Raw genomic sequence first — 25,338 nt, forward strand, 5'->3', positions numbered from 1 at the left:
TACGTGATGGTGAGACAATGAGATAGTGGAGGTGGTGGTGTGGTGGCCTTGGCGGACGTGCAAATGGTGGTGTTTTTGGTGAGACAATGGCAACGGCAACAACAATGGTGGAGTGGTGACGATGGTGAGACGATTGATTTGGTAGTGGTCATGGTGGCGGGCTAATGGCAGTCGAGGATAGCATGGTGGCAGCAATGGTGGTGGGACGTGGTGGTTTCAAAGATGGTGGTTGTTACAACCACCCCTAATTATATGTGATAAATGTTATTTTCACCCCAAACTGTCATGTGGTAGCAATCTAACTAGGGGTGGGTTCAAAAAACCGAAAAAAAAAAAAAAAAAAACCGAAAACCAAACTGGATCGAGGTCGAAAAAAATCGAACTGAAACTCTCAAACCGAACCGAACTAAATTTGGCCAGTTCGGTTTCGATTTTTGACGTTTGAAAACCGAACCAAACCGATATATATATTTAATTATTTTTTTCAATGTTTATAAATAGTTTAGTTATACAATTATGACAAAACAGAACCTGTTGTGAAGTTGGTTTCAGTGAAACTTTCCAAGCTAGTGGAGCACATGGGTTCAAATCCACCTCATGCCTCCCGGATTTTGGAAATTTTTTTTCAATGTTTATGACCAAATCAACAAAACCCTAGCTCAACACACATTTCCCTAGCGTAGCCACACTTATTCTATTTTCATTCCCCTCATCTCTCTCTCGTTCCTTGCCTCCAGCTTCCTCCATGTCCATTTCTCCATTCTTCTCCATAACCCGCATCCTTCTTTTCTATTCCAAGCTTCATATTTGTGAGACCCTTCATGTCCATGCCTCCAATTTCTCCATCTTCTCTCTCTCGTCCCCTCTTCTCTCTCAATCCTCCCTCTGGCTCCAACACCCATCCTTATGGCTACGAGCATGCTGACCCTGCGGCATCCTCTCTTCTCTCTCAATCAAAAGGTATTCAATTTTAGGGATTTAGGAAGAGTAACTTAGGGTTTTCTAGATTTTGGGATTTTGGGTTATTGATTTGTTGTTAGTGTATGAAGATAAAAATTGATTTGTTTTTATTGGGATTTTGGGTTATTGATTTGTTGTTATTGTATGAAGATAAAAACTTTGGGTTATTGCTTTGTGAGGGTCGTTGGGAAATTCTTTGGGATTTTCAGTTATGGAGATAAAAATGGGTGGAGATGCATAGAGGTGTGTGCTGCAGATTATGTATTGGTTTTATATTCAATAGACGGACAGAGAGCAAAGAAAGTATGGGTTGCAAATCATGCGTGGGGATGCAGATTATGTATCTGTGTTTGTTTCTTTCCATCTGATTCAATCCAAGTTTTTTTATTTTATTTTTATTGTGTTGGATAAAAGATTCATGTTCTGACCAAAAAAAAAATTAGCTTTTCCCTTTTCGTATTTTGCTACATCAATAACAGCCCACAAATCCTGCAAACCCTAAATGAATATAATTGTTGTTGTGATTTGTAGATGAAGATAATGGTTTGATCAGTACCAATATCCAGATTTACCGAAAAAAAAAATCATGGTAAAAACAGAACCGGGTCGAAACCGAATCGAAAAAAACCGAAAAAAAATTGAACCGAATCGAAATTTCGGTTTGGTTTCAGTTTCTGCAAAAAACCGAACCGTTTCAAACCGAACCCAACCCTAAATCTAACTTCCCTCTTCTCTCTTTATGTCCCCCCCCCCCCCAAACCCCGAGACCTCTATCTTCTTCATCTCTCTCTATGTACTCTTTCTCAGCTCTCTCGTACCTCTCTCTCTCAACCTCTCGCCTCATTCTCTTCTCCTGGTCACGCTTAAACCTTGTCACCATCAAGGGAGGCTCGCAACGAGCCTAGCACATCTTCCCTGTGAGTTCGACGGCACATGAGCAAAAAGCTTCGACGAACCCTCCCCTTTTTCAGTTAGGTAAGTCGCAGATCTATCCCTCTCTCTATTAGTGTGATACTTGGTTGTAATTTATGAGTTAAATCCTTCCCTCTTTACGTAGGTTTTGCCTCGGAATCGAGTTGGGTTGAGCACACCTATTTTTCGACGAACCCGTGAGCGTCGAGGGAATCTCCAGTCACCTCCGGCCATGTCACGGTTATTTGGGGGTAGCAATCTCTTCCCCTCACTTTGCTCGTCATTTTCGTACTTAGATTAGGGTCTTGAACCTTTGTTTTCAGGTGACCAGAGCTGTAGCAGCTCTGGCCTTCTCCTTCGGCAAACGCAGGCCATCCGGCCTTCTCTCACCCTCGGGCCTTAGCCGTTTTGGGCCAGCCCAGTACCCCAGCCCGCATCCTTTTTATTTTTATTTATTTGTTTTTAAAACCCAAAAGGCCACGAGCCTTATACTGAAGGGCCTTGGGCCGGTTTCTGTTAAAGGGCTTAAAGCATTGCCCTTTCGTGAGGCCTTAAGGCCGGCTTATGTGTGGTGTGTGTGTTGTGCAGCCCGTGTGTGTGTGTATGTTTAGCGTGTGTGTGTGCGCATGCGTGTATATGCATGGCGTGCATGTGTATGTGTGTTTGTGGTGTGTGTGTGTGTTTGGGCTTAAGCCCAAACCACCATTTTTCACCCTAAAACCCTTTTAACTCAAAAACCTTAGAATTCTAAAACCCATTAGACCCTAACACATCCAACCCCAAATCCCCTATTTTATTTAGTTCAAGCCTAATATTTTAGAAAATCCTTTTATTTATTTATTACATTTTTGTGCTTAGGTAAAGTTGCTAGTGGAAAAATTCTTAATCCTTATCCGCATGACTCTTCTGCTAAGGAATATTTGTGAGTGGACCCCTTCTAAAATTACATGATTTTATAGTTTAATTGCATAAATGATTAGCATGCCTACGAGTTTATGATTTGATTTATGTGAAGCCTGTTTATTAAATACACTGATTTTCGTCTCGTGTTTTTGGTGAGGAATCAATTGTTAATCTATATTGAGCTATATTTTAATATATCGTATTTTCTATAAAAACCATGATCTGGTCGACTATCGGATGGACGACGATAGGATGCTAGAACATGTTTTAGAAATCCCTCTTTATGATATAGATGATAGATGACTTTATACTATGAAGTGGTTATTTATGAGAGGCGTAACTATTTGTGCGTACCTAGAGGACACTATGCCGCCTGGGGCGAGGATCTGTTGTTAGCATATAGGCCGGGAGAAATAATCCCTAGCTATGGGCTGAGGGACATGGAGTAGGCATTGGGCCGGGAGTTGGTAATCTCTGGCTACGGGCACAGAGACCACGGAGCAGGCATTGGGCCGGGAGTTATATTTATTCAGTGATCTTTCTAGCAGCACACCGCGCTTATGAGACGATCTACGATACGTTTATTGTTTTGATTTCCACGATGTTATTTTGTGATATGACTTTGGAGATATTTTTGGCATGCTAGGATTTTGATTAAATCCATCACTTATTATGCTAGTAGTTTTCATTATATAAACTGTGAGGGTTAGTACATTGATAACTGTTTTATTATTATTGTATATATGAACTTGGTATACTCACCTTTATTTTGCGCCCCCATTCAGGTCTTAGAAATGAGGACTACGAGACGACATACGAGGCATCCCCTACCAGTAGCAATCTATCACCCACTTGTGTGATATCTTGTAATGATCTTTCCTTTTTGTAAATCTTGAATTAGATTGTGTTATGTGCACTCTAGACACTTCCTTAAACTTGTTTATTACTCTGGATTTCAAATGTTTATTCATAAATATTTTCTCATAATCATTGCTCTTGTAATCAATTAATGGCTTTTGTTACTCTCGGATGTCGACCAACACGTGTCTATCCTGATATTCGAGAAATATCAGGGTCGGGACGTGTCAATAGTGACAATGGTGAGACAGTCGAGGCGGTAACGGTCATATTGGCGTGGGCGATAACAGTGGAATGTTGAGGTAGCAAAAGTGGTGGCACACATAATTTTATTTTTCTTAAAATTCTAACTTTGTTTTACAATATATATTTATTTTCTATTATTTTAAAAACTATTTTTTAAAAACAAAAGAAACATCAATTTATAAGGAGCGTAAAAATATTTGTCGCTCCATAACGACCCTCAAATACATTTTTATTTATTTAAAATTAGTTAATGAATACTTCAACATTTTTAAGCTTAAAATAATTATTTAGAACAAAGATATTCTAGTAATCACTTCAATTAATTTAGTAAAAAACTTGTATGATACAATCAATATCATACATACTCTGATTCAAGAAAGTTTTAATAAACAACTTCAACAAAAATCCCCATTCTAGCTCATCGAGACTCCTTTTTTCTGATCAGTTCGATCATTCAGTTTTGAGATAGAATAAGTGAGGAGAAGAGAGGGCAGGTGAGTGCGATAATACATTTTGGGGGAAATGACATTATAGATTGGTGCTTCAAGCCATGATCAGTTTTTTGATAATCAAACTGGATGAAACTAACTAATCCAAGAGAAGATCATTTTCGAGTGTACAGCTAACCCAAGCTGCTATCGACCAGGAAAAAACAATTATACATACAGCTAATCCAATCTCTTAAATATCCAAGCCGCAACTTTAACCCAAAATCTGAAAAGAGATGTCGTACATGTCATAATCATCAATCTGTGAGCCTGTGAGCCATATAACACGCTATGAGGCATTCGGCTTAACGCATGATCACCTTATTTTCTTACAAAGCTCGTACCCACGACCTGCTCCTGAATCGAGTAACCTTCCCTGCAAAAAATTTGGCATACACATCCTGACTTGCATTCTTCCTGTCAAAATTGGGCAAGAGACTATACAGAAAATTAGATTGAAGAATATGTGTATTGGGAACATAGCTCAAATAACAGGCCCATATTTGGCAAGCCTGGACCCAAAAAAAAAAAAAAAAAAAAAACAGCAATCGCTTTACAACTGCAAAATGCGGTACCAACTCCGATTCACAAGGCCCCAATAGCTCTTAAAGCCGCCAGCTAAATCAGATGCAAATGGCATAAGTAAAATTCGACAGTAATCAAGTCAAATTTGGAACATTGCGGTGGCTATCAGCAAACTCACGAACTAAACGCTTTAGAACCCTCCCCCCTTTTCCTTGCATGTGCCCGTAACTATTGTGTCCTCCATCACAGCTCCTGCTCTCTATATAATCTGAAGCTGCACCAGCAAGGGCCTTAGACCAAACTGGCACTAAGGTTTCAACTTCCCCTTGCTTTAGGTATTCAGCAGGAAGAGCCTGCACCTGCTGTAACTGAAATATTTAAACAGCGGAATCTGAAGAAATATGCAAGCTCTAACATCCGGTGCCCTATGTTTCTCATTGGTAAAGATACATTCATAAGTTGATATAGAAAGATACAGAAACATTTGACAGACACATAACATAATTTTGAGCGTATTCAACAATGTAGAGCATAGTGTGATTTAGAGCTTAGATTTTAGGTTTTATTATGGGGTTGGTTAATCACTTAGATTTTAAAATCTATGCTATCAAGGGAGATCCATATCCAAAATAATCAATTCTATAAAAAAATATTGGGATCCAAGATGAATAAAATTAAGCATGGTGTGATTTTCTCATGTGTCCGCCCTTTGAGAGAAATGACATCCTGCAGAGACAATCTATGGTATGTACACACATATGGTCAGGTTTAAGGAACACTAGCTTTTAGAGTAGTTCTATACCGTTCATTTAGCTCTTGGATCAAGTTGCATCTAAACTAACATACACATACACACCTCCGTGTGTGTGTTTGATATGGTCAGGTTTAAGGAACACTAGCTTTTAGAGTAGTTCTATACCGTTCATTTAGCTCTTGGATCAAGTTGCATCTAAACTAACATACACACACACCTCCGTGTGTGTGTTTGAGAGAGAGAGAGAGAGGAGGGAGAGAGAGAGAGACCGCTGTGCGTAACCATCCACGTAAAGATTCCCAACAAAGAATAGCCTTCAAGGTTGTTCTCTCGCTTAAACTGCATATTGCTGCCAACTGTTGCAAGATTGTTGCACATTTGTGAACCTGTGAGGAATCAGTAGCAAATAATTCCTTAGCTGCAAAGCTAATCAATATGTTTTAGGACAAAGTGCAGCTCATCCTAGGTGGTTTCTCAGTCAGTTTTACTGTTTGAACAGAGTAAAGATCATATCAATAATATATGCCTCCACTTTATTTTTATTTACATGAGTCTTTACTTGCAAAGGAAAAACCTGAAATCTGAGGATATTGTAAATTTACCCGTGACATTGCAGAAACACCAAGTAAAGCATAAATTAGGTTTGATACAAGTCCCTCGCCACTATGGGAGATGACTTGAATGGCCATTGCGCTGAATGATCCTTCAGAGATACAAGTCATAGAAGAATCTAACAAAGAGGCCAGGCCCACCTCCAAGAAACCTAGCAGGTCCATACAAGATAGATAATAAGCCTCAATCAGGTAGCACTTATACACAGGATAAATCAAGCTCAAGGAATAAAAGATCAAGCAACAGCACTTCCTGTGAAGGACCATAAAGAGAAACGACTTCAGTGAGAATACTGTCAGTTACCCACAACTATTGTTCTTGTTGTAGAGAGGAAGGTTCTTTTGGCTTATAATATGTGGAAATGGAACTGACTTCAATGATATGAGAAGTAAAAACTTACTTCAGATGCAACCAAAAACACAACGATGCCGGAGTAAAGTGACGAAAGAGTAAGCATTTGAAACATATAAAATTAAAAGAAAATTATATAAAAATTTATTGAAAAATGCATGTAGAAGGATAAGGTTTCCAATGCTAATAATGAAGTTGCCCTAGCAGTATGAATGTAGTAGAAAGACAAATGAAGCAACAGCTCGTAAATTTTGCTTGTTGGCCTTGGATCTGCTGTTAATGGAGTTAGAGTTGGAATGTGTCGTACTCATAGGTAGCATGAGACTCAACACCATATTAGGTAGAGACGAAAAACTAAAAGAGGAAAAAACAACATTCATTTGGTCGGAGTGTTGAAAGATGAAAAAAGAAGAGACCACCTCTAGGGCCCTCAGAAACCCGATCCCCCAAATTGGAGAGGTTGGCAAATGGAATCTTATGTCATTCATTTAAGGGTATAGTAAGAACATGATTTAATGCTCTCCTTCATCTTTGCAATCAAGAAATAAGGAATCCCTCCATCCCTGCCCTTATCCTCCCTACTTCTACTAGGCCTCTTCTATCTTCCTTGTTTCTTTCATAGTTCTTACCAAGCATAGTGATAAGAAAGACTGGGTTAGCTTAGTACAAAACCAAAAATGAGAAAAAGGTCATATATAACCAGTTTTTCACAAAATATGAACCTATTAGTGATTATTACTTGCAAATAAAACTTCTGTATCAACCCTTAACCGCATATTGGTCCCTAATAAAAAATCAATAGAAAAAACTACAGAAAAATCAAGAAATTATCTCTCTTTCCAGTAAGTAGAAAGAAAAGGCAATATCAGCTTACAAGATAAGTATGACATGGACGCAAGTGCTGCACCACGATGCATGGCTGTGCAGCATATAGCTGCCTTTTGAAAGGAAATTTCAAGAAGGGTACCAGATGCAGCCACTACTTCCTGAGATGTCACCAAACTAGAATCATCATTTAAGTATATAAGATAATTAAGCCCTGATTTAATCACTTCAATTATAAAAGCGGTGGAAGAAATTCTATAGTGATAAGTGTACAAAACCTTACGAGTTCCGCGCACATATGTGGATGCAAAATTTGTGTACGCCTCCACTAGATCAGGCTCTTGGTCACATATGTATGAAGAATTAAGAGCCATTACCGATGCTGCGTATGTAAATCTCTCCAAAGTGGTGACAAACAAGGGCCCATACTCCTCTTTATGGCCAAATTCTTCAATGACAACAGATGCTGAAATGGTATCATTCCAATATGAAGAAAGAGGAAATAAGTAACTACAAGAAACCCAAAAGAACATACTGAAAAAGTTAAAATAAATCCTAAAAGTTGAACCTCCTGTTCCCACTAACTCCCAACCATAGATATCACAATAAAAATCCAACAGTTGGAACTATGTGGGCCTTTTTACTGTCTTGATGAAACCAAATTAAGGCTAGGACAAACAAAATAATGTCTGACAGATAAAAGCTTTAACCAAAGTTTGTACCCCCTACGTTGTAAAATGGTTCCTTAAATAGTAATTATATTCACTTTCCTAGTGTTGTATAATGAAAACGCCACATGTTGTTAACCTTTGGGAGTTAGCTGTAACATCTTAGAACTTTCAAGCAAGTAAATGGGACATTTAAAGCCAGCATCATACATAAAAGTTTACAACATAATTGCAGTAGATCGTCTCGCTATCCTATTCTAGCAGAAAAATCATTTAATCATCCTGTCTCACTCCCTCCTCAATCACTATCTCAAAAATGTAAGCCACCTCACGTTAAATCGCCCTATGATCTGATTCTTGCAGAAAATGGTTCATCTAAAAACTAAGTAGGATAACAGTAAAACACAAGAAGTTTCCCACATAATGATATCAAGGATCCTACCAGTTCTTATGTAGCATTCATGACTTTGGAATGTGACATAATTTGTTGATAAGCAATCTAGTACTTTGGGCAGTAATCTTAAGAAATGTTGACCTGCGCAATAAAAAAGTTCAGTTATTGTGTGCACAAACAAATATATACACTTGCACAGATGTTCCAATGTGAGATATACCTGATGATTGAATTGCTTGTGTAAGAGCACGGCAAGCTGCTGCAGATAAATTACCATTCTCCATGTGCTCAGACCTGAAAAGTTTTTCAAGAATAGGCCAAAAAACTTGCAACAGTGCCAGCATACAATCATCTGCAGAAGGCCCACTCTGGACAGATGTTGCTAGATGACTGAATACAGTTCCCACCCTGAAATTAAAATTAATTTCAAAAATTTATGTATAACAGCATAATACATAGTTCTGGGAAAATACAGATTCCTAGAGCACCATAAAATCCAAGAAATGAAAAACCCAGCTTTTGACATGAAACCTATAAAATCTATTCTTATTCCACAACTTTATGATTGTGGAAATGACTATTGAGCTCAAGCACACACCAATTAAATTCAATGACATTGACTAGGTACAGTTGCCAAACAGAGATCACACAGAGCTAGAAGTGAAAGTAATGTGTTACATAGATTTGGAAAAGATGTCCATGTAACCTCTAAAGAAAAATATATCAAGCAACCAACATGAAAAAAAATGACCAAGAGAGCATTTGGCCAATATTAGCACCAAAATTGAACAAAACATTCTCCAACCAAAGGGCATTTTGCAAATGGGCGTGGTCTGGAGGCTCAAATCAGCCCCCATAAGGGCTAAAAAGTGCCAGCTTGGGCACATAGGCATTTCTTTCTCGGGAAGCTCACCACTTGATGGCATGGTAAAGAGGTACTTGGGCATACTAAAAAGTAACAAAAATATAGGGTCGAATCTTTAGCCCTTCTTGGTTGGAAACGGGAAAAATTAGCCGGCTACTATTCCTTGAAAAATTACATTTTTGAGGGCTAAAATTGTGCCTATGGCTTTTATTACTCCTTCATGTTTGGAGATGGCTTTAGGTGATTTTCAAAATGGGTTATGAGGTTCTACTTTTCTCAGATTCCACCATTAAGTTTTGAACTTGTATTTACACCTTCTGTTTCTTTAAACATCTAATCCTCCATTAAATTGATGAGTTTTTTTTTTTTGTCAATGTGGTTCAAACGTTACTTACATGTATGGTAGCCCATACAAGGTCTCAAGCTCACCATGTCATCAATTTAATGGACAACACAATCAATCCGACCAAAGACATAAATTAATACAATTTATGGTGCCAAATGGGAAAATTGAACTTCATGGCCCATTTTGAAAATCACCCCTAACATAAAGAGTGTGAGTAAGCCCCGCCAAAAAAAACATAAATAAAAAAGAATCAATCCCCAATACCTATAAGCATATGCAAAACATTTGCCAAATTTCAAGTATCATGTGAATTCTACAATTCTACAAGCCCGTGACCCAATATCTATTTAAATTTTTAATGACTAGGAATACCCACAATATTCCCTTCATAACAGAAGCAACATTTCACAGGCTCTAAACAAGTAATCTTTGAGCAAACCTGTAAAGCCCTCTTGCACCAGAGTTCAAAATTTGTGTATACGTAGCAGGATTCAGTCTAAGACGGTGGCTATTATCTGCATCTACCTAAAAGAACATTGAGACACTATTGCATATCAGAATCCACAGATGGTTATTGATCAGTAGTAGTACCAAAAAAATCCTGCAATGAACCATGGTACAAGGCCTCTGGCAACCATATGATTTCAATGTAACAAATTAACATAAGAAACAAAAGACAAACTTACAAGTTTCCCAATGGCTTCAAAGCTAGATGAAAGCAATCTAGCCAACAAGCTGCTCTTTATTTCTTTATTAGTAATAGAACCAAGGATCAGACTAACAGCACTGATAACTTCTTCCTCATCTTCCAAAGGTAAATATCTCTTCTCCAAACCCTACAAAGATGAGAACACCATTTATAAGGCAAAGACTGTGAGAGAATGCATGTAAATAATAAAAACAACTATACATTAGTTAGCAAAATTTGCAAGCAAAATTTTTATTTTAAAAAAAAAAAAGAACCATTAAAAATAAGAAACAAGAAATTCTCAGCGGTGTCATTGGGTGAAAGAATCCTTCATTAGATATGCTCTCAACAGTAACAGACATTGACATGCTAAAATGCATAAGCCACGAATTCACGTTAATCAAGAAGCAAGCACACAGATCAAATGTCAAGCACACATCTATGTTAGAATGTATTATAGTCAGATAATACTTCACCTCTCCTATCCACATCAGAATCTCCAAATTCAAAGGTTCATACATCACTGCAGAAGCATCTTCACAAACTTTGCGCAAAGCAGAAGCACATGAACTCGAGGACAGGGGTTCTGATATTCCAGCTGCTAGGAATAATCTATAGCACCAATCAGCAGAGAAAAGAAAATTGTGAGTGCTAATATATTTTAACAAATTAGGCACATGTTAAATTCTTTTACACAATGGTTTACCAAAAGACAGTAAAGAAGATGAAAAGCACTGACTGTAAATGCATCAATTGGAAGAAGAAAGTGCTTACAGTAAGGGTCTAGCATTTGTTTGAAAAGTAGATATCCACTTGGAATAGGAACCAACAACATCTGCAAGAGATCTATACACCTAAATAAAGAAAAAAATCCATCAGGTATACAAATCAATATACGCTAGCAATCTTCTGTGAACTAAACTGCTGAAACCAATTTTTCCCCGCAAATGAGGGGAAGGGGGAATCTTTGACATACAATGCACATGATGCCCTTCAGCTCATCTAAAGGCCTAGTGGCCAACGCTGTGACCAACTGCATGATGACCGAAAAATCAAAGTTTTGGACCTCCTGTAGGACTACCTCGGCAACCTGGAATATGGAACTTTGATATTTAAAAATACATTTACAAAGCAGAATAATCTCAAATACAATAACTTTCTGAATGGCTGCTGACAGTCCTAAGAGCAGTTGGGAAAGAGCACAATCAGGAGAACCAATTATATACAAGCACACACAAGATCTTTCTTTTAAATATATGCCTGCAATTTTAACAACTTGTGGATTCCTTTCTTTCAGTTACAACAGATTGAATCCTTAGCCCCATATCACACCAAAATAAATTCGAGTTAGACAAAAATGAGAAAATCAACAAACAACAGCCGAGGATTAATGGGATTCAGCCTAAACTGGGTTAAATCCACGTGTGATGACAACAATCATCTGTCAAAAGAAGAAGAGAATTACAAAAGAGGAGCCTCTTGAAATTATTCTTCGTACTCTCCCAGACTCTCAATCACATCGAAGGGTTCTCAATAGAGAATCCTCAATACATCCAAATCTCACAATCTCATTAGGCTTCCTCCAACCCGTAGCATCTTTTTTGCACATTAGTGTCAGATGCGTAAGTAATATTCTGAGCGCATGGATCACCAAAAATTTATATTGTCCATTAGCAATGACTCTGTGGTTAAGGTTACTAAGGGGAGGCTATTTTGAGCTGGATGATTCTCGCTACATATGTATCACCAAAAATTTATATTGTCCATTAGCATTGACTCTGTGGTTAAGGTTACTTAGGGGAGGCTAATTTGAGCTGGGTGATTCTAGCTACATATGTAGCACTACTCTGCACGAAGAAACTATTTTGGAGGAAGGAATAGGGGTTTGGTGTCGCAAAGACGTGCAGTCATGGCTACAATTAGGGCTGTTTGGATAGATAATAATAGACAGATATTTAAAGATATGAGAAGTGATGAAGTGAATTGTTTGTGGAAATGGATTCATTTTTCGGCATCAGTGTCTCCAGAATTTTAGAAGACCTCATTTTCTGTTTTCTCACATTGGAATGCTGTTGTTGCTTCATACCTATTTTCATTGTCTTGCATCTTGTTTTCTTTAAATAACTATTCAAAGTTCCTCTCAGTTGATCTAACAATTCAAAAACAAGCATCATCCTCTTTTGAGCAAAATCATCTTCCTCAGTTACTGACTCCAAATACCCACAGCTTTCCACCTCTTTCCATGGAGCATCTCCACTCTATCCACCATCCTTGGGTCAGCAAGAGTCACAGAATTGGGAAACAGAGCTTCAAATTCATTAACCTTCTCCTCGAATTGATCAGTCATCCAAAAGAGAGGAGCTCCCACAACCTGTTTGACATCTCATTCAAGAGAGAGTGAGTCATCCATCCAATTCCTATGGATAGGGATACAGGGCTTGACTTGAAAACAAACAACTGGCGCCGACCCATCAATTTCAGAGAGTGCTATCTCTTCTTCAATTTAGTCTCTCGGATTGGCTAAACTCCATTTTCTTTTTTGTCTGAGTTTAATTCTTCCTCTTGTACGTCGATCACAACTCAAAACACCTCCCAGATCCAAATCTCAACAGAAGCTCTTGAAATCAGCTCCCCCATAATCCTTTTTGCTTTCTTGGACCATGTAAAGTGAATAGAAATCTTTCCATTCTTCGCTTAATGACACTCTCCCTCATATTGAACCATGCAAATTCTGCATTGTGAAGGTCTCGATAATGTATTTCCTCAATTTTCAACCTTTCCAACCACCAAACTCCCAGCTCCAGCAGTTCATGTTCATCATTACTATTAACTCTGAAAGCTATCCTCCCTAATCCGCTCACTTACACATGTCTCTTCACTCCTCTCATCCTCTTCAGCTAGCTACCTCTCCTGACTCATCGCTGCCTACTTTCCAACCTCCCCCCTGCAACTTCAGGTCTCAATCCTTAAAACTTGTAAGGGGGATATAAAATTAGGAAAACTAATGAAAAGGGCTTGAAAACTTTGAGTTTTAATGATAAGGACAAAATAAAGGTTAAAGTGAATAGTACCAGGATTGACTTTTTAGTGTAAAAATGTGGTTTTTCGTTAAAGTGAACAGTACCGGGTGCTTTTCGTTAAAGTTCCCTATAAAATTTGGGGTTCTTATGTGTTTCTAGTATTTCCAATTCCCAACTCAACTAATCCAATGGCTGGGAAAGGAGGTCCCAAAGTTATAAAACTTGTGAGTTCTTGTTGAAGTGAAAGATTCTGCACGCGTAGACGCACATATACATACATACCAGAAGAAAATTAACATAGTCGTCCTCTTAGATATTCAAAAACATTAAAGGCAACAACATAAGGTAATTAGATAACAAATAATTGAGTGTAGGAGCATATGTTGTACTTGCCACATTAAGAGCAAATAACTTGGTTTCCACCTCCTTCCAGGGTATTGGTGTATTTGCAGATGCCCACCCACCAAAAAAAATCTACAATGGGATAAATAAAATAAAAAATGAGAAATACTAACTCAACAGTAAAGAACTATCCAAATAAATAAAGAAAAAACATGCAAATATTTCTTATGAGATTGAACATGATGGCAAGCTCTAGCAACATGTTGAACGCGTAATCTTACCGCAGACAATACCAACAATTAACAAGAATAAAGGTTGCATCTAACACCTATTGGAATAAACATTGACTGGTGAAACAGTGCTCTGAAATATTATTTTCGACCCAATGTGCAAGTTACTGAAGAACTATTACATGCAATGATTTACGCAGCAACACAAGTCGAGTCCATAATCAAATAAGCTTATTCAAAATACAAATCAACCACCTTCTGAATAAATGTAGCAGATCTTAAAAGATGACATATATCCACTAAAAGCTCAACAAGGTTCATCCTAAAGTGGAGAAGACCATCAGGCAGCTCAGGTGTTCCTTGTTCATCATCAAACATAGAACCATCTACCTGTCAAGTCAACAACAAAGATTCACTTTTTATATATCTATCATTATAGAAGTATTCTAATTACCAGAAACAATGAAAATGAAAGTATAGACCAGAGAGATCAAAATACAGAGTAGCTAACTCCTATTTCATCATGTCATCAAGAACAGCATCTGCAGCATATAAATATATCATATGTATATATGTGTGAGTAATGAAGATCATTGTCTAGTTTGTATAATCTCTTTCTTCATGGTAATCCTTACTAGCTCTGTTCCAACCAGGCTTTAACAGTTAAAACCTAAAAAGCATACACCTTCCCTCTAGGCTCTAACTAATACCTCACTAAAAATAAAATAACTAAATCTACCTTTAGGGGTTTAGACATGATAATAGCCAATGAGAAGTAGCAAGCCCATAACAACCTATCCCCTACCTATTACGTCTGATAATGGTCATTCTAAAACTCTTAATCATCTTTAGGGACGACCAGTTAGTAACTGCAAGCACAGCATAGAAGATCAATAGCCTCCATCAGCTTGGAATGACCAATAAAACATAAGCGCCAAATCTTGGCATTGCCTATTCCCTCCTCTCGAACAAAACATGGACCTGCTTGATGTGGATTTGAACAAAAGGCTTTAGCATCAGTAGTGTGTTTTTAAGTGCTTGAAGCTAGAACTGGATCAGACACAGAGGGTGGTAATACTGTACAGTCTAAAAATTTAACCTTCACACAACATACTGATAAAAAGCAACATGATTTACTCAGCTTAGAAAGGCATCATGCCACAATCCGTATATAAAAAGGCAGACAAGCAAAATAGAGACCTGAGCACGCAACAACAGCGCATCAAGTAATGCTGAAAATACAGGGAAAAACATGTCTTCCACTTGCTTCCTCTGTTTTGCACCATCCTCATCAAGGCCAAGAATATAGCTTGCAAAACCAGACCTAAGAATATGAAAAACTCGCAATGATGATCATTGAAATTTAATAGAGAACGCCAAAAGCCTGAAAAATCAGCAGATGCTAACATTTCTCACCATAACAGGAAGATCATAGCAAGTAAAATTTAGCAACTCATTTTCCACTGTCCGTGCATTATACCACCTAGTCTAGTCTCACAAGTTAAAAACGATCTATCTCTAATCTCTAATAAAAGATAAACATTAACATTTTTTGTTGGTGGATACAACACTTACCTAGAACAGGTTGTGAATGGAGTCTAACCTAAATAAGGAGAAATTCATAGAATCACTAAGGACCAATAAACATGGTACTCCATAATTCTTCAATCATCTTTAGGTTTTCTTTGGTCCCAGAATTGGAAACAGATCGTTCACAATTGCAACCATCCTTTCAGACTAAGTTAAATACAGACAAACAACAATTCACCTTCAAATTGATAAATAAATTTAAGTACCAAAATTGCACGGTTGAGTCTGCTATCTCCCAGTCTTCACTTGGAAACGTCACGCAGCTGCCAGAATTTTTAAAGGGTAAGATACAAAATTTGACACATGAAAAAGAATCCGACACCAGGCCATATCAAAGAAGACTTCAGGCAACCGAACTGTAATGAATTTTCTTTAGCATGCATGAGATAATTCTCCATATCTATTGTGATCATTTGAATCAAAAATAAGAATTTGGCCTTTCCTGGCCTGATCCTAACGCGTTGCTATTCAGTGTTGACTCATTAACATAAGATGGTATTCAATTTTAGTGCGGAAGGTGTCATGTTTGAACGTTTAACCACTCTAAGTTTCTACTAACTTAGTTACTAACTACCAATAATACCCGGGCTCAATCACATTGTTGCAAGCACGTCTGGACCTTTTTATCATCCTTAACACTATAAAAGATGGGTGACCTTACAACAAGAAAGAAAATAGAACAAAAACAATACCTTTTCAACTAATTCTTGTGTCTTTACCGATATATTTGTTGAAAAACCCGCACACTAGACCTTGTTCTTTAATGTAACCAACGGCAATAGACTAAACTAGCAAATATTAGAAAACTTAGAAACACACTGGTTCGGCAGAACTTATGCCTACGTCCAGTTGTGATTTCTCTAGGTAGAGAAATCACCGCTCCTTTGATTAATAATAGAGATTACAGAACTTTTGCAAACCCTATAACTAATCTCAAAACTCTTGGCTGTCTGGCTGTTTTCTTTTTTCTCTTAAAAAATCAGCCTTGCCGCACCCTATTTATAGACATAGGGTTGGCTTACATGTCCCAAAGCTGATTTCATTCCTATATCTAAGTGGATTAGGAAATTACACTTATCCAAATCCAAATAGACTTCTAGAAATCCAAACCTAAATTGAATAAGGAAACTGAAATTCTTTCCTAATCCCTCTAGGACAAGAATCGGTATGCCTCTAGGTTTCCTAAAACAATCCTAAACTAACTAGGACATATTTGACGAGCCAAAATCCTAACAATCTCCACCTTGGTGAGTCAAACCAAGTCTTGATCGTTGCACCCCAGAGTATCTTTGAACCTTCTTGAAGCAGCTCTGGAAATCTTCAAGAGTCTTCACCTTGGCAATCTTCTTCTTGCCTCATTGCACCTCAAGTGAGGAGGTGCTCCACTTTAATCAATCAACGAGATTGATCAAGTTCAAGCAATGCTTGAACTTCTTGGCCGGCACTATCTTTGTAAGGAAATCTGCGGCATTGTCATCCGTATGAACCTTTTCAATCCAAATTTCCTTAGATTCCACCCAATCTCTAATTCTGTGATACCTTGCTTCAATGTGCTTTGATCTTCCAGAAAAAACCTGATTCTTTGCCAAGTGAGTGGCACTTTGACTATCACACTTCAGCTTCACACAATCTTGAGTGATTCCCATTTGACTTACCAAGTCACTAAGCCAAATCGCTTCCTTTCCAGCTTCGGCCAATGCAATATACTCTGCCTCTGTGGTCGACAAAGCTGTAATTGGTTGCAATAGTGCCCTCCAACTGATTGGTCCTCCTGCACATGTAAACACATAACCAGAAGTTGACCTTCTCTTGTCCAAGTCCCCTGCATAATCGGCATCCACATATCCTAACACCCCTGCACTTTCCTTTTGCCTCTCAAACATAATCCTTTGTCGCCAAGAACCCTTCAAATAACGCAAAATCCATTTTACTGCATCCCAATGTTGCTTTCCTGGATTTGCCATGTATCTGGAAACGACACTGATTGCTTGAGCTATATCGAGACGTGTGCATACCATTGCATACATGAGGCAGCCCACTGCATTAGCATAAGGCACATTCTTCATTACTTGTTGCTCTTCCTCGGACGTAGGACACTGTTGCCCACTTAACCTGAAGTGAGCCGCCAAAGGAGTCAAAACTACCTTTGCTTCTTGCATGTTGAACTTCTCAAGAACCTTCTGAATATACTTGGCTTGTGATATCCAGATCCTTCCAGCGGTCCTATCTCTCTGAATTTCCATGCCAAGAATCTTTTGTGCAGCACCTAGATCCTTCATGTCAAACTCCTCGCTCAACATCTTCTTCAAGTCTTGAATTCTAGACTTGTCTTGACAAGCAATTAGCATGTCATCCACATATAGCAATAGCAATATGATCATCCCATCTTGGAACACATGATAGTACACACAACAGGTCATATAAACATCTTCTAAAATTGATTTTCAGTATGAATGAATCAAACCTCTTGTACCACTGTCTTGGAGACTATTTTAGGCCATACAGGGACTTCCTTAGCTAACATACTAGGTTCTCTTTCCCATATTCAACAAACCCTTCTAGTTGAGCCATGAAAATCGTCTCCTCTAGATCCCCATGAAGAAATGCTGTCTTCACATCCATCTGCTCAATCTCCATGTCATGCTGAGCTGCCAATGCTAAAAGCAATTTGATAGAAGTATGCTTGACTACAGGTGAAAAGATCTCATCATAATCCACACCTTCTTTCTGTGAGTACCCCTTAGCCACGAGCCCTGCTTTGAATCTCACGGCATCTTGTTCATGTAGTCCTTCCTTTTTCCTAAATACCCACTTGCATCCAACTAGCTTTCTATCTTTGGGCTTAGGAACCAACTCCTAAACAGAGTTCTTGTAAAGAGACTCCATTTCTTCTGTCATAGCACTTATCCAACTATCTCGCTCATCACTAGCTATAGCTTCTCGATAAGTAGTCGGATCTCCTTGACTAATGTTAAGAGCATAATTAACTTCGTCTTGGTCAAACCCAAATCTGTCAGGCTTCTTCTTGTTCCGATTAAGTTTGTCTAGTGCTATGCATCTCTGGAATGCAGGTGGATTGTTGGTTGGAGTTCGAACCCTTTGGGATGTCTGGCAGATTGGAATGCCTTCAATCTGCCCTGTTTCTTGCTCCACCTGATTCCTAACTGGTGAACGATGCTGATGCTCTTCTTCCTCAAAACCATCAGATTCGGCCTCTTGCTCGATTTGCTCCACCTGAGCTTTTTCTTCATCTGAACTGATTAATGGAATCTTTGTTGCTTCAATTTCAGCATCGTCCGTCTTCTCCCTACTACTCTCGACTTTATTAAGAGGCATGGTTGTCTCATCAAAGACAACATCTCAATTGACAACCTTTTTCCTGTTGTTGAAATCCCAAAGCTTGAAACCCTCAACTCCTTTCTCAAAACCTAAGAATATGCAATGTGTAGACTTCGGTTTGAGCTTGGACCTTTCATCACTTGGAATATGTGCATAAGCACTACAGCCGAACACCCTGAGCTTGGAATAGTCCACCGGCTTCTCAGACCATACCTCTTATGCACCCTTAAAACCGAGAACCGAGAACTGTAGATGGTGACCTGTTAATCAAATAACTTGCATGATTAACAGCTTCTGCCCAAAAACTATCAGGCAATCCTGCATGAAATCGCATGCTCCTCTCTCTCTCCATGAGAGTTCGGTTCATCCTCTCAGCAACTCCATTTTGTTGGGGATTCTTCTTTACTGTGAAGTGCCTTATGATGCCTTCTTGCTTGCAGTAATCGGTGAACTCATTACTTGTATATTCACCTCCATTGTCACTTCTCAGGTACTTGATCTTTCTTCCAATTTGATTCTCGGTTTCTGTTTTCCATTCCTTGAACTTTGCAAAAACCTCGGATTTCTGCTTCATGAAATAAACCCAAACCTTCCTAGAAAAATCATCCATGAAAGTAACAAAATACCTAGCTCCACCATTTGATTTAATTGGTGCAGGGCCCCAAACATCTGAGTGAATATAGCTGAGTTGCTCCTTGCTTCGGTTATCTACACTGCTACTTGCGAATGATACCTTTCTTTGCTTTCCGAGAACACAGTATTCACAAGAGTCCAGTTTGCAAGATGACACGCCTTCCAAGAGGCCTTGCTTGCGTAATTCTTGCAACCCTTTTTGGCTTATGTGCCCGAGCCTATGATGCCAGAGTTCAGTCTTGTCTTCTACACTCTGATTTATAGAAACAGCTGCTCCCCCGACTATAGTGGTCCCAATTAACTTATACAACTTATTAGGTTGTAGGTCACCCCGCATTACCACTAGCAATCCTTTGGTTACCCTGAGTCTTCCTTTTTTAGACTTGTACTCATAACCGGCCTCATCTAAAGTACCCAAGGAAATCAAATTCTTTCTTAGTCTAGGGACATACCTGACTTTCCCCAAAGCTCGTATCATCCCATCGAACATTCTGATTCGAACAGTGCCGATTCCTCTTACAGGACATGAAGAATCGTCCCCCGTTAAGACTTCCCCGCTGCTGACTTCTTTGTAAGTATCGAACCATTCCCTTACTGCACACATATGAAAAGTGCATCTGGTATCCAAAATCCAATTGGTGAAAGCCTTGGAGCCTGATGTTACTGAAAGAAGCTCGCCGTCACTCTCATGCTCGGTGACTGCACTAGCTGAACCTGAGCTTCCTTCCATCTTGGCTTTCTTCTCTTTCCAAATCTTGCAGTTCCTCTTCCAATGATCGGCTGAACCACATTCGAAGCAACCTTCCTTCTTTTCCTTTTTCTTCTTGGATTTTGACCTACCTCTATTGCCGATTTTCTCTTCCTTTGTCTTTTCCCGCCCCCTCTCCTTGCCTTTGGCATAAAGGCCTTGAGAGCTTTCAGTTATATCATCCAGTTTAGCATATGACTGAAGAGCTTGAATTACGTCTTCAAGCTTCAAGGACTCTTTTCCAAACATTAGAGCTGTTCGAAAGTGCTTGAAAGACGAAGGTAGAGACCTCAGCAAGATGATAGCCATATCATCATCTTTGTAAGTTTCTTCGACCTTCTGAAGATTAGCTATGCAATTCTGGAACCTGCATACATGATCTTCAATATCACCTCCTTCTAGTCGAAGCCCGAATAGTTCATCCTTTAGAAAAAGTTTATTGGACACGGTTTTGCCCATATAAACATTCTCCAACTTTTCCCATGCTTCCTGGGCAGTCATCTTTTCGGTGATGTGTGACCGAACTGATCTTGTGAGATGGATCTCGATGGAACTCTTGGCCTTCTTGAGAACCTTAGTCCATGCTGCCTCTGTCATGTTTTCCGGCTTCTTACCATCGAGTGCATCATCCAAATCCTGTGTATCAGTACGTTCTTCATCATCCTTTGCCAGTCCGTGAAGTCATCCTTGACGTCAAAGGGCTTTAACGCAGGTCCTTGATCCGCATTCATCTTCCCTTTTGACATCGTAGAACACCTTGATCCTAGCTCTTGATACTAATTGTTGAAAAACCCGCACACTAGACCTTGTTCTTTAATGTAACCAACGGCAATAGACTAAACTAGCAAATATTAGAAAACTTAGAAACACATTGGTTCGGCAGAACTTATGCCTACGTCCAGTTGTGATTTCTCTAGGTAGAGAAATCACTGCTCCTTTGATTAATAATAGAGATTACAGAACTTTTGCAAACCCTATAACTAATCTCAAAACTCTTGGCTGTCTGGCTGTTTTCTTTTTTCTCTTAAAAAATCAGCCTTGCCACACCCTATTTATAGACATAGGGTTACATGTCCCAAAGCTGATTTCATTCCTATATCTAAGTGGATTAGGAAATTACACTTATCCAAATCCAAATAGACTTCTAGAAATCCAAACCTAAATTGAATAAGGAAACTGAAATTCTTTCCTAATCCCTCTAGGACAAGAATCGGTATACCTCTAGGTTTCCTAAAACAATCCTAAACTAACTAGGACATATTTGACAAGCCAAAATCCTAACAATATTGCCTTGCCTAATGAAACATGAAAAAATGTTAATTAAGTAAATAACCTCAAAAGTGCATCAGCCAGTGCAACTGCCTCAGCACTTGCTTCCACGATAAGAGATGGTGCCTGGAATACAAAACAAATTTAAAAGTTAATGAGAAAGATAACTTGGAGTATGATTTTCTTATTTTTGAAAAGAAAAAATTTTATTGGGAACAGAACAGAGAGTGAACAGGACGTCCACCCACAGCAGTTACAGGAGGGAAATTAACAAAGAGCTATATCAATACTTACAGCCTGGCCAATCTCTGACAATAAGCAAGCAAGACCACCTACTACTTTCTCATCACCGTTACTAAGAGCTGGCAGAAGTAATACTTCTTTAAGAAAATGCACCCTGCATAACAAAACATGGGGCAGCCCCTACAGAAGAAAGAATCTGTTAATAAGATTATTTATTCAACAGCTTGCAGTATAAATGCAGAGAGTGCAAGGTGGTGGGTTTTGCGCTCAAAATTAGGATGATGCAGAAATTAGGTTTGTGTTACCTATTTTGTTTGGTGTCCTATTTGGGTTTGGATTTGACTTCTTGGTTAGATTCCTTGATTGGTGGAGAGATTTTGCTAATTACCTATTTGATTAGGATTTGTATTTGTGTTTACTTCCGATTAGGATTAAGATTCTCATTGTAACCTAAGTCCTATGCACTATAAATAGGACCTTAGGGTTAGTTTATTTGTGTGCCTCACCATTAGTTTAGAGAGTTTTCTCTAATTGGGTTTTGGGTGGAGGTCACAATTTGGAGACATGAACGTGCGGCAAATTCATGAGTCATTCGTTTGGAAATTTGGGGAGAGACAATTTGTGAGTTAGAGAACAATTGGGGAGAGACTACTCAGTTTGTTATGGGTTCTCCACTCGTTTGGTTTAGGGTTTGTTATTTGTGGGATCTGGGTTGTGAGAGTTTAAATACTCTTTTGTAATCTCTGTTTGTTTAGTGAAATCCATCGCCATGCTTCGCCGTGGACGTAGGTTTTATGCTGAACCACGTTCAATCTCTTGTGTACTTATTTTGAGATTGTTCGCTTTTCGCTTTCACCTATGCCATTGATATTTGGTACTCTATTAGAATTCGCTTCCGTTTGCGCATAAAAGTACAACACAAGGCATATGAACAGAAACACATACAAATAGGATCAAACAGTTGATGGCATCACATCGTCCAGATATTAAGCAAACATAATATATGCAAGAATGATTAATTAAAGTAATAGCATAAATGATTAATTAAAGTAATAGCATACCTCATGTCGACTCACAAGCTCAACAAGAACTTCAATTGCCAAATCAAATGAAGATGACATCTATGCCAACAATGCAGAAATAGATCAATTATGCAACTTAAACATATTTTAAGTATTAAATTTGGGTAAATAAAGTTATACAAATTACCTGCAAAGAATTAAAAACAAAGTTGAGGAGTGGATGCGCTGGTAGTAACCCATGGGGAATCTCCGAAAAACATCCAGCTCGAACCTGAACATAATAACAATTCTACTGTAAAAAGAAAACCAGAAATGCCTACCCTTTAATAAATAAAAGTTCAAACTTCTGCAAAGAAATTTATGTCACGGTATAAGGTGAGAGTACCACAACTGTATTCAGAGCTTCAACCAGAAACACAACTTGGACATCAACATTTGGTTATTTGATGGCAGCAAAACATGCAAATACTTTTTTATTGCATTGGACATTAGAACAATTGAATGATTATCATACCCAACTTAATAAGCAACGCAGAATCTTTCTGTTCCGTTCAGGTAGTTGTACACCACTATCAAACCCTTTCTCAGATTGCTGCAGTAGGAACTCAAGAACCATAGGTGTATGCGAAAGAAGCTGCATAGGCGAGAAGTGATACAACAGAAAGATAAATACAAAGAGAGCGAATAAAAGAGGAGAAGATGCGTGTGATGGAGAAATATAGGAGCATTGAAATGGAAAGAAATTTCATAAACCTCTTGGCCATACTGGCTTCTGTCAGCTGAACTTATTTTAGAGTCAGCATTTTGGTTGTCTAAAATTTCCTCTGGTAAAACAGTAAGCATCTCCAGCACAGCAACATTTCCATCAACCTGAGTCTGTAGATTCTGAAGACTATAAAATAGTTGCTCAACAGGTTTTCCATGCTCAACAGCTCGCAGTATAAGTGCAGACAGTGCAAGGCAAATTTGTGTCAAAAGCTGATACAAACAAACAAGGACCTTCATTAAATGTAGTAATAAGATAAAGGGGCAATAAGATAATATCTTTTGTTCCAGCCATGAAAAACATAGCCTGCTCTAGCAACAATTTAAGGTGATAAAGCAGTAAAAGACATAACTTTATCAAAATGGTCAAATGTTATAGCCTTCATATAGCAACCAACTAAAGCATCAGAAGGTTTTCTAGAGATGGGTAGTAAAAGAACCTGATGAGGGCCAGAACTAAATCTTTTAGCAGCAACAAGAAGGGCATTTAGCAAAGCATCTTTGGCTCTAGATTGCAGGTAACAGCCCTCGTTTTGGATCTGGAATGTAAAATGACGATAAGCAATATGTTATATCTTTAGAAAACTAGGCATGCAAGAAACCAAATATATGATTTACACACAAATATCTAGGTTTCACGCAGCTATCAAAAGCCCTGGCAAAGAAAGAGTGGCTTCAGCGGGTAGACAGAGCCTACACATACTGACATCTAACTAGCAAACAGTGTTCTTCTCATAGAAACTTCACTAGGAACACTTTGTGTAGCCATACAATACAACTGATATGCCAACGTTAGCAAGCAGTACAATGTTACATTCTAATTGATCATCATTGAAACGATTTTCCAAGTAAGGAGGCAGTCATCATTTTCCATTACAAGTTTCACACTTTGTGCCTCAGATCACATAACAATGTATTTCCATTAATTCCAGAAATATGCTATTTCCTGATTGCCTCTACAGAAAAATATACAAGATGAAAATAAACAAATTTAACGTTTAACAGTTGATTTGGCCATGAACTAAACACACAAAAAGTTGATTAGTCAGTCCAGTATTTACAACAGCCCAATGCACCAATCACCGGTCAATCAGTAAGCAAATGAAATGATAAACTGTTGTAAAGCAAAGCAAGTAAATAAGAATCATGATTGTATTTGTATGACAGCTACCTTCCGTTTGAGAATCTGGGCAGCGAAGAACTCGACCTCGTAATCAGAGACGACGGAGTGGTGAAAATCGGTGGTGAGTATTGAGGTGGCGACCTCCCAAGCGGCGTCGGTCTGCTGAAATTGAACCAGCCATTGATTTGCCGCCACGCGGTTGCACGACTCTGTATCGTGATTTAGTACGTGAACCGCCTGCGCCACCTTCATTTGCAATTCCATTTTCCCTCCTCTTTTAATCCTAACCTAATTACTCACTAATCCTCCAATAATAATAATAATAATAACTCTAAGATACGAACGTATGGCACTGAATCATCGAAATCGCATCACCAGCGTACGACGCCTGTAACTCATTCGGTCATTTACCCCGCTTCAGATTTCTTCCAACCATTCCGCTTCCATCTGACGGCTGCTAACAACCCATTTGCCCTCACTTGGCGCTGTGGCTTCTCTCCTACCGTGACAGGCAACAGAATTGGGCCCCGGCCCAAACACCAAATCCAAAATACCAAATCAGTTTTTTTTTTTTTTTTTTTTTTGTGCCGGGTCAATAAATACCAAATCAGTCTACTCA

General features: G+C 38.6%; 1 protein-coding gene and 1 long non-coding RNA gene across 6 annotated transcripts; one reads left to right on the plus strand and one right to left on the minus strand.

Moving 5' to 3' along the window:
• Positions 1-547: 547 nt before the first annotated feature.
• On the plus strand, positions 548-3,762 carry LOC114826833 (uncharacterized). The gene is made up of 2 exons (XR_003775841.2): positions 548-960; positions 3,561-3,762. It is a non-coding gene; the product is annotated as an uncharacterized lncRNA (long non-coding RNA).
• Positions 3,763-4,390: 628 nt separating this feature from the next.
• Positions 4,391-25,195, minus strand: LOC103442063 (uncharacterized). 5 transcript variants are annotated; one of them, XR_003775839.2, is made up of 24 exons: positions 24,768-25,195; positions 24,037-24,135; positions 23,585-23,809; positions 23,346-23,465; positions 23,019-23,102; positions 22,871-22,930; positions 21,861-21,989; positions 21,631-21,692; positions 15,784-15,840; positions 15,188-15,311; positions 14,243-14,377; positions 13,809-13,889; positions 11,372-11,485; positions 11,170-11,249; positions 10,872-11,007; positions 10,394-10,543; positions 10,147-10,232; positions 8,717-8,904; positions 8,545-8,637; positions 7,718-7,900; positions 7,484-7,595; positions 6,249-6,409; positions 5,916-6,032; positions 4,391-5,251 (listed from the first exon to the last, which is right to left on the minus strand). XR_003775839.2 is itself a non-coding variant. In XM_017334557.3 (24 exons), exons 1-24 carry the CDS (start codon positions 24,981-24,983, stop codon positions 5,027-5,029), a joined length of 3,045 nt encoding a protein of 1,014 aa, XP_017190046.3. In that variant the 5' UTR covers positions 24,984-25,193; the 3' UTR covers positions 4,391-5,026. The 5 variants fall into 5 exon arrangements, 3 of the variants coding, with proteins under 3 accessions (XP_017190046.3, XP_008379024.3, XP_028963433.2); XR_011571668.1 differs by having other exon boundaries at positions 4,391-5,254; XM_017334557.3 differs by having other exon boundaries at positions 4,391-5,254; positions 7,713-7,900; positions 24,768-25,193.
• Between the last annotated feature and the right edge of the window lie 143 nt (positions 25,196-25,338).

The sequence above is a fragment of the Malus domestica genome, chromosome 09 (assembly GCF_042453785.1).
Source record: "Malus domestica chromosome 09, GDT2T_hap1".
NCBI lineage: Eukaryota > Viridiplantae > Streptophyta > Magnoliopsida > Rosales > Rosaceae > Malus > Malus domestica.

Bases quoted from the DNA above. Each gene is read 5' to 3' on its own strand.
- LOC103442063 (XM_017334557.3), bottom strand. From the start codon at position 24,983: ATGGAATTGCAAATGAAGGTGGCGCAGGCGGTTCACGTACTAAATCAC. The intron at 15,841-21,630 runs GTTATTTACTTA...AAATTCTGGCAG, and splicing joins CTGGCTGATGCACTTTTGAG to CTGCGTGACGTTTCCAAGTG. The intron at 6,410-7,483 runs GTAAGCTGATAT...TGGACCTGCTAG, and splicing joins GTCCATGTCATACTTATCTT to GTTTCTTGGAGGTGGGCCTG.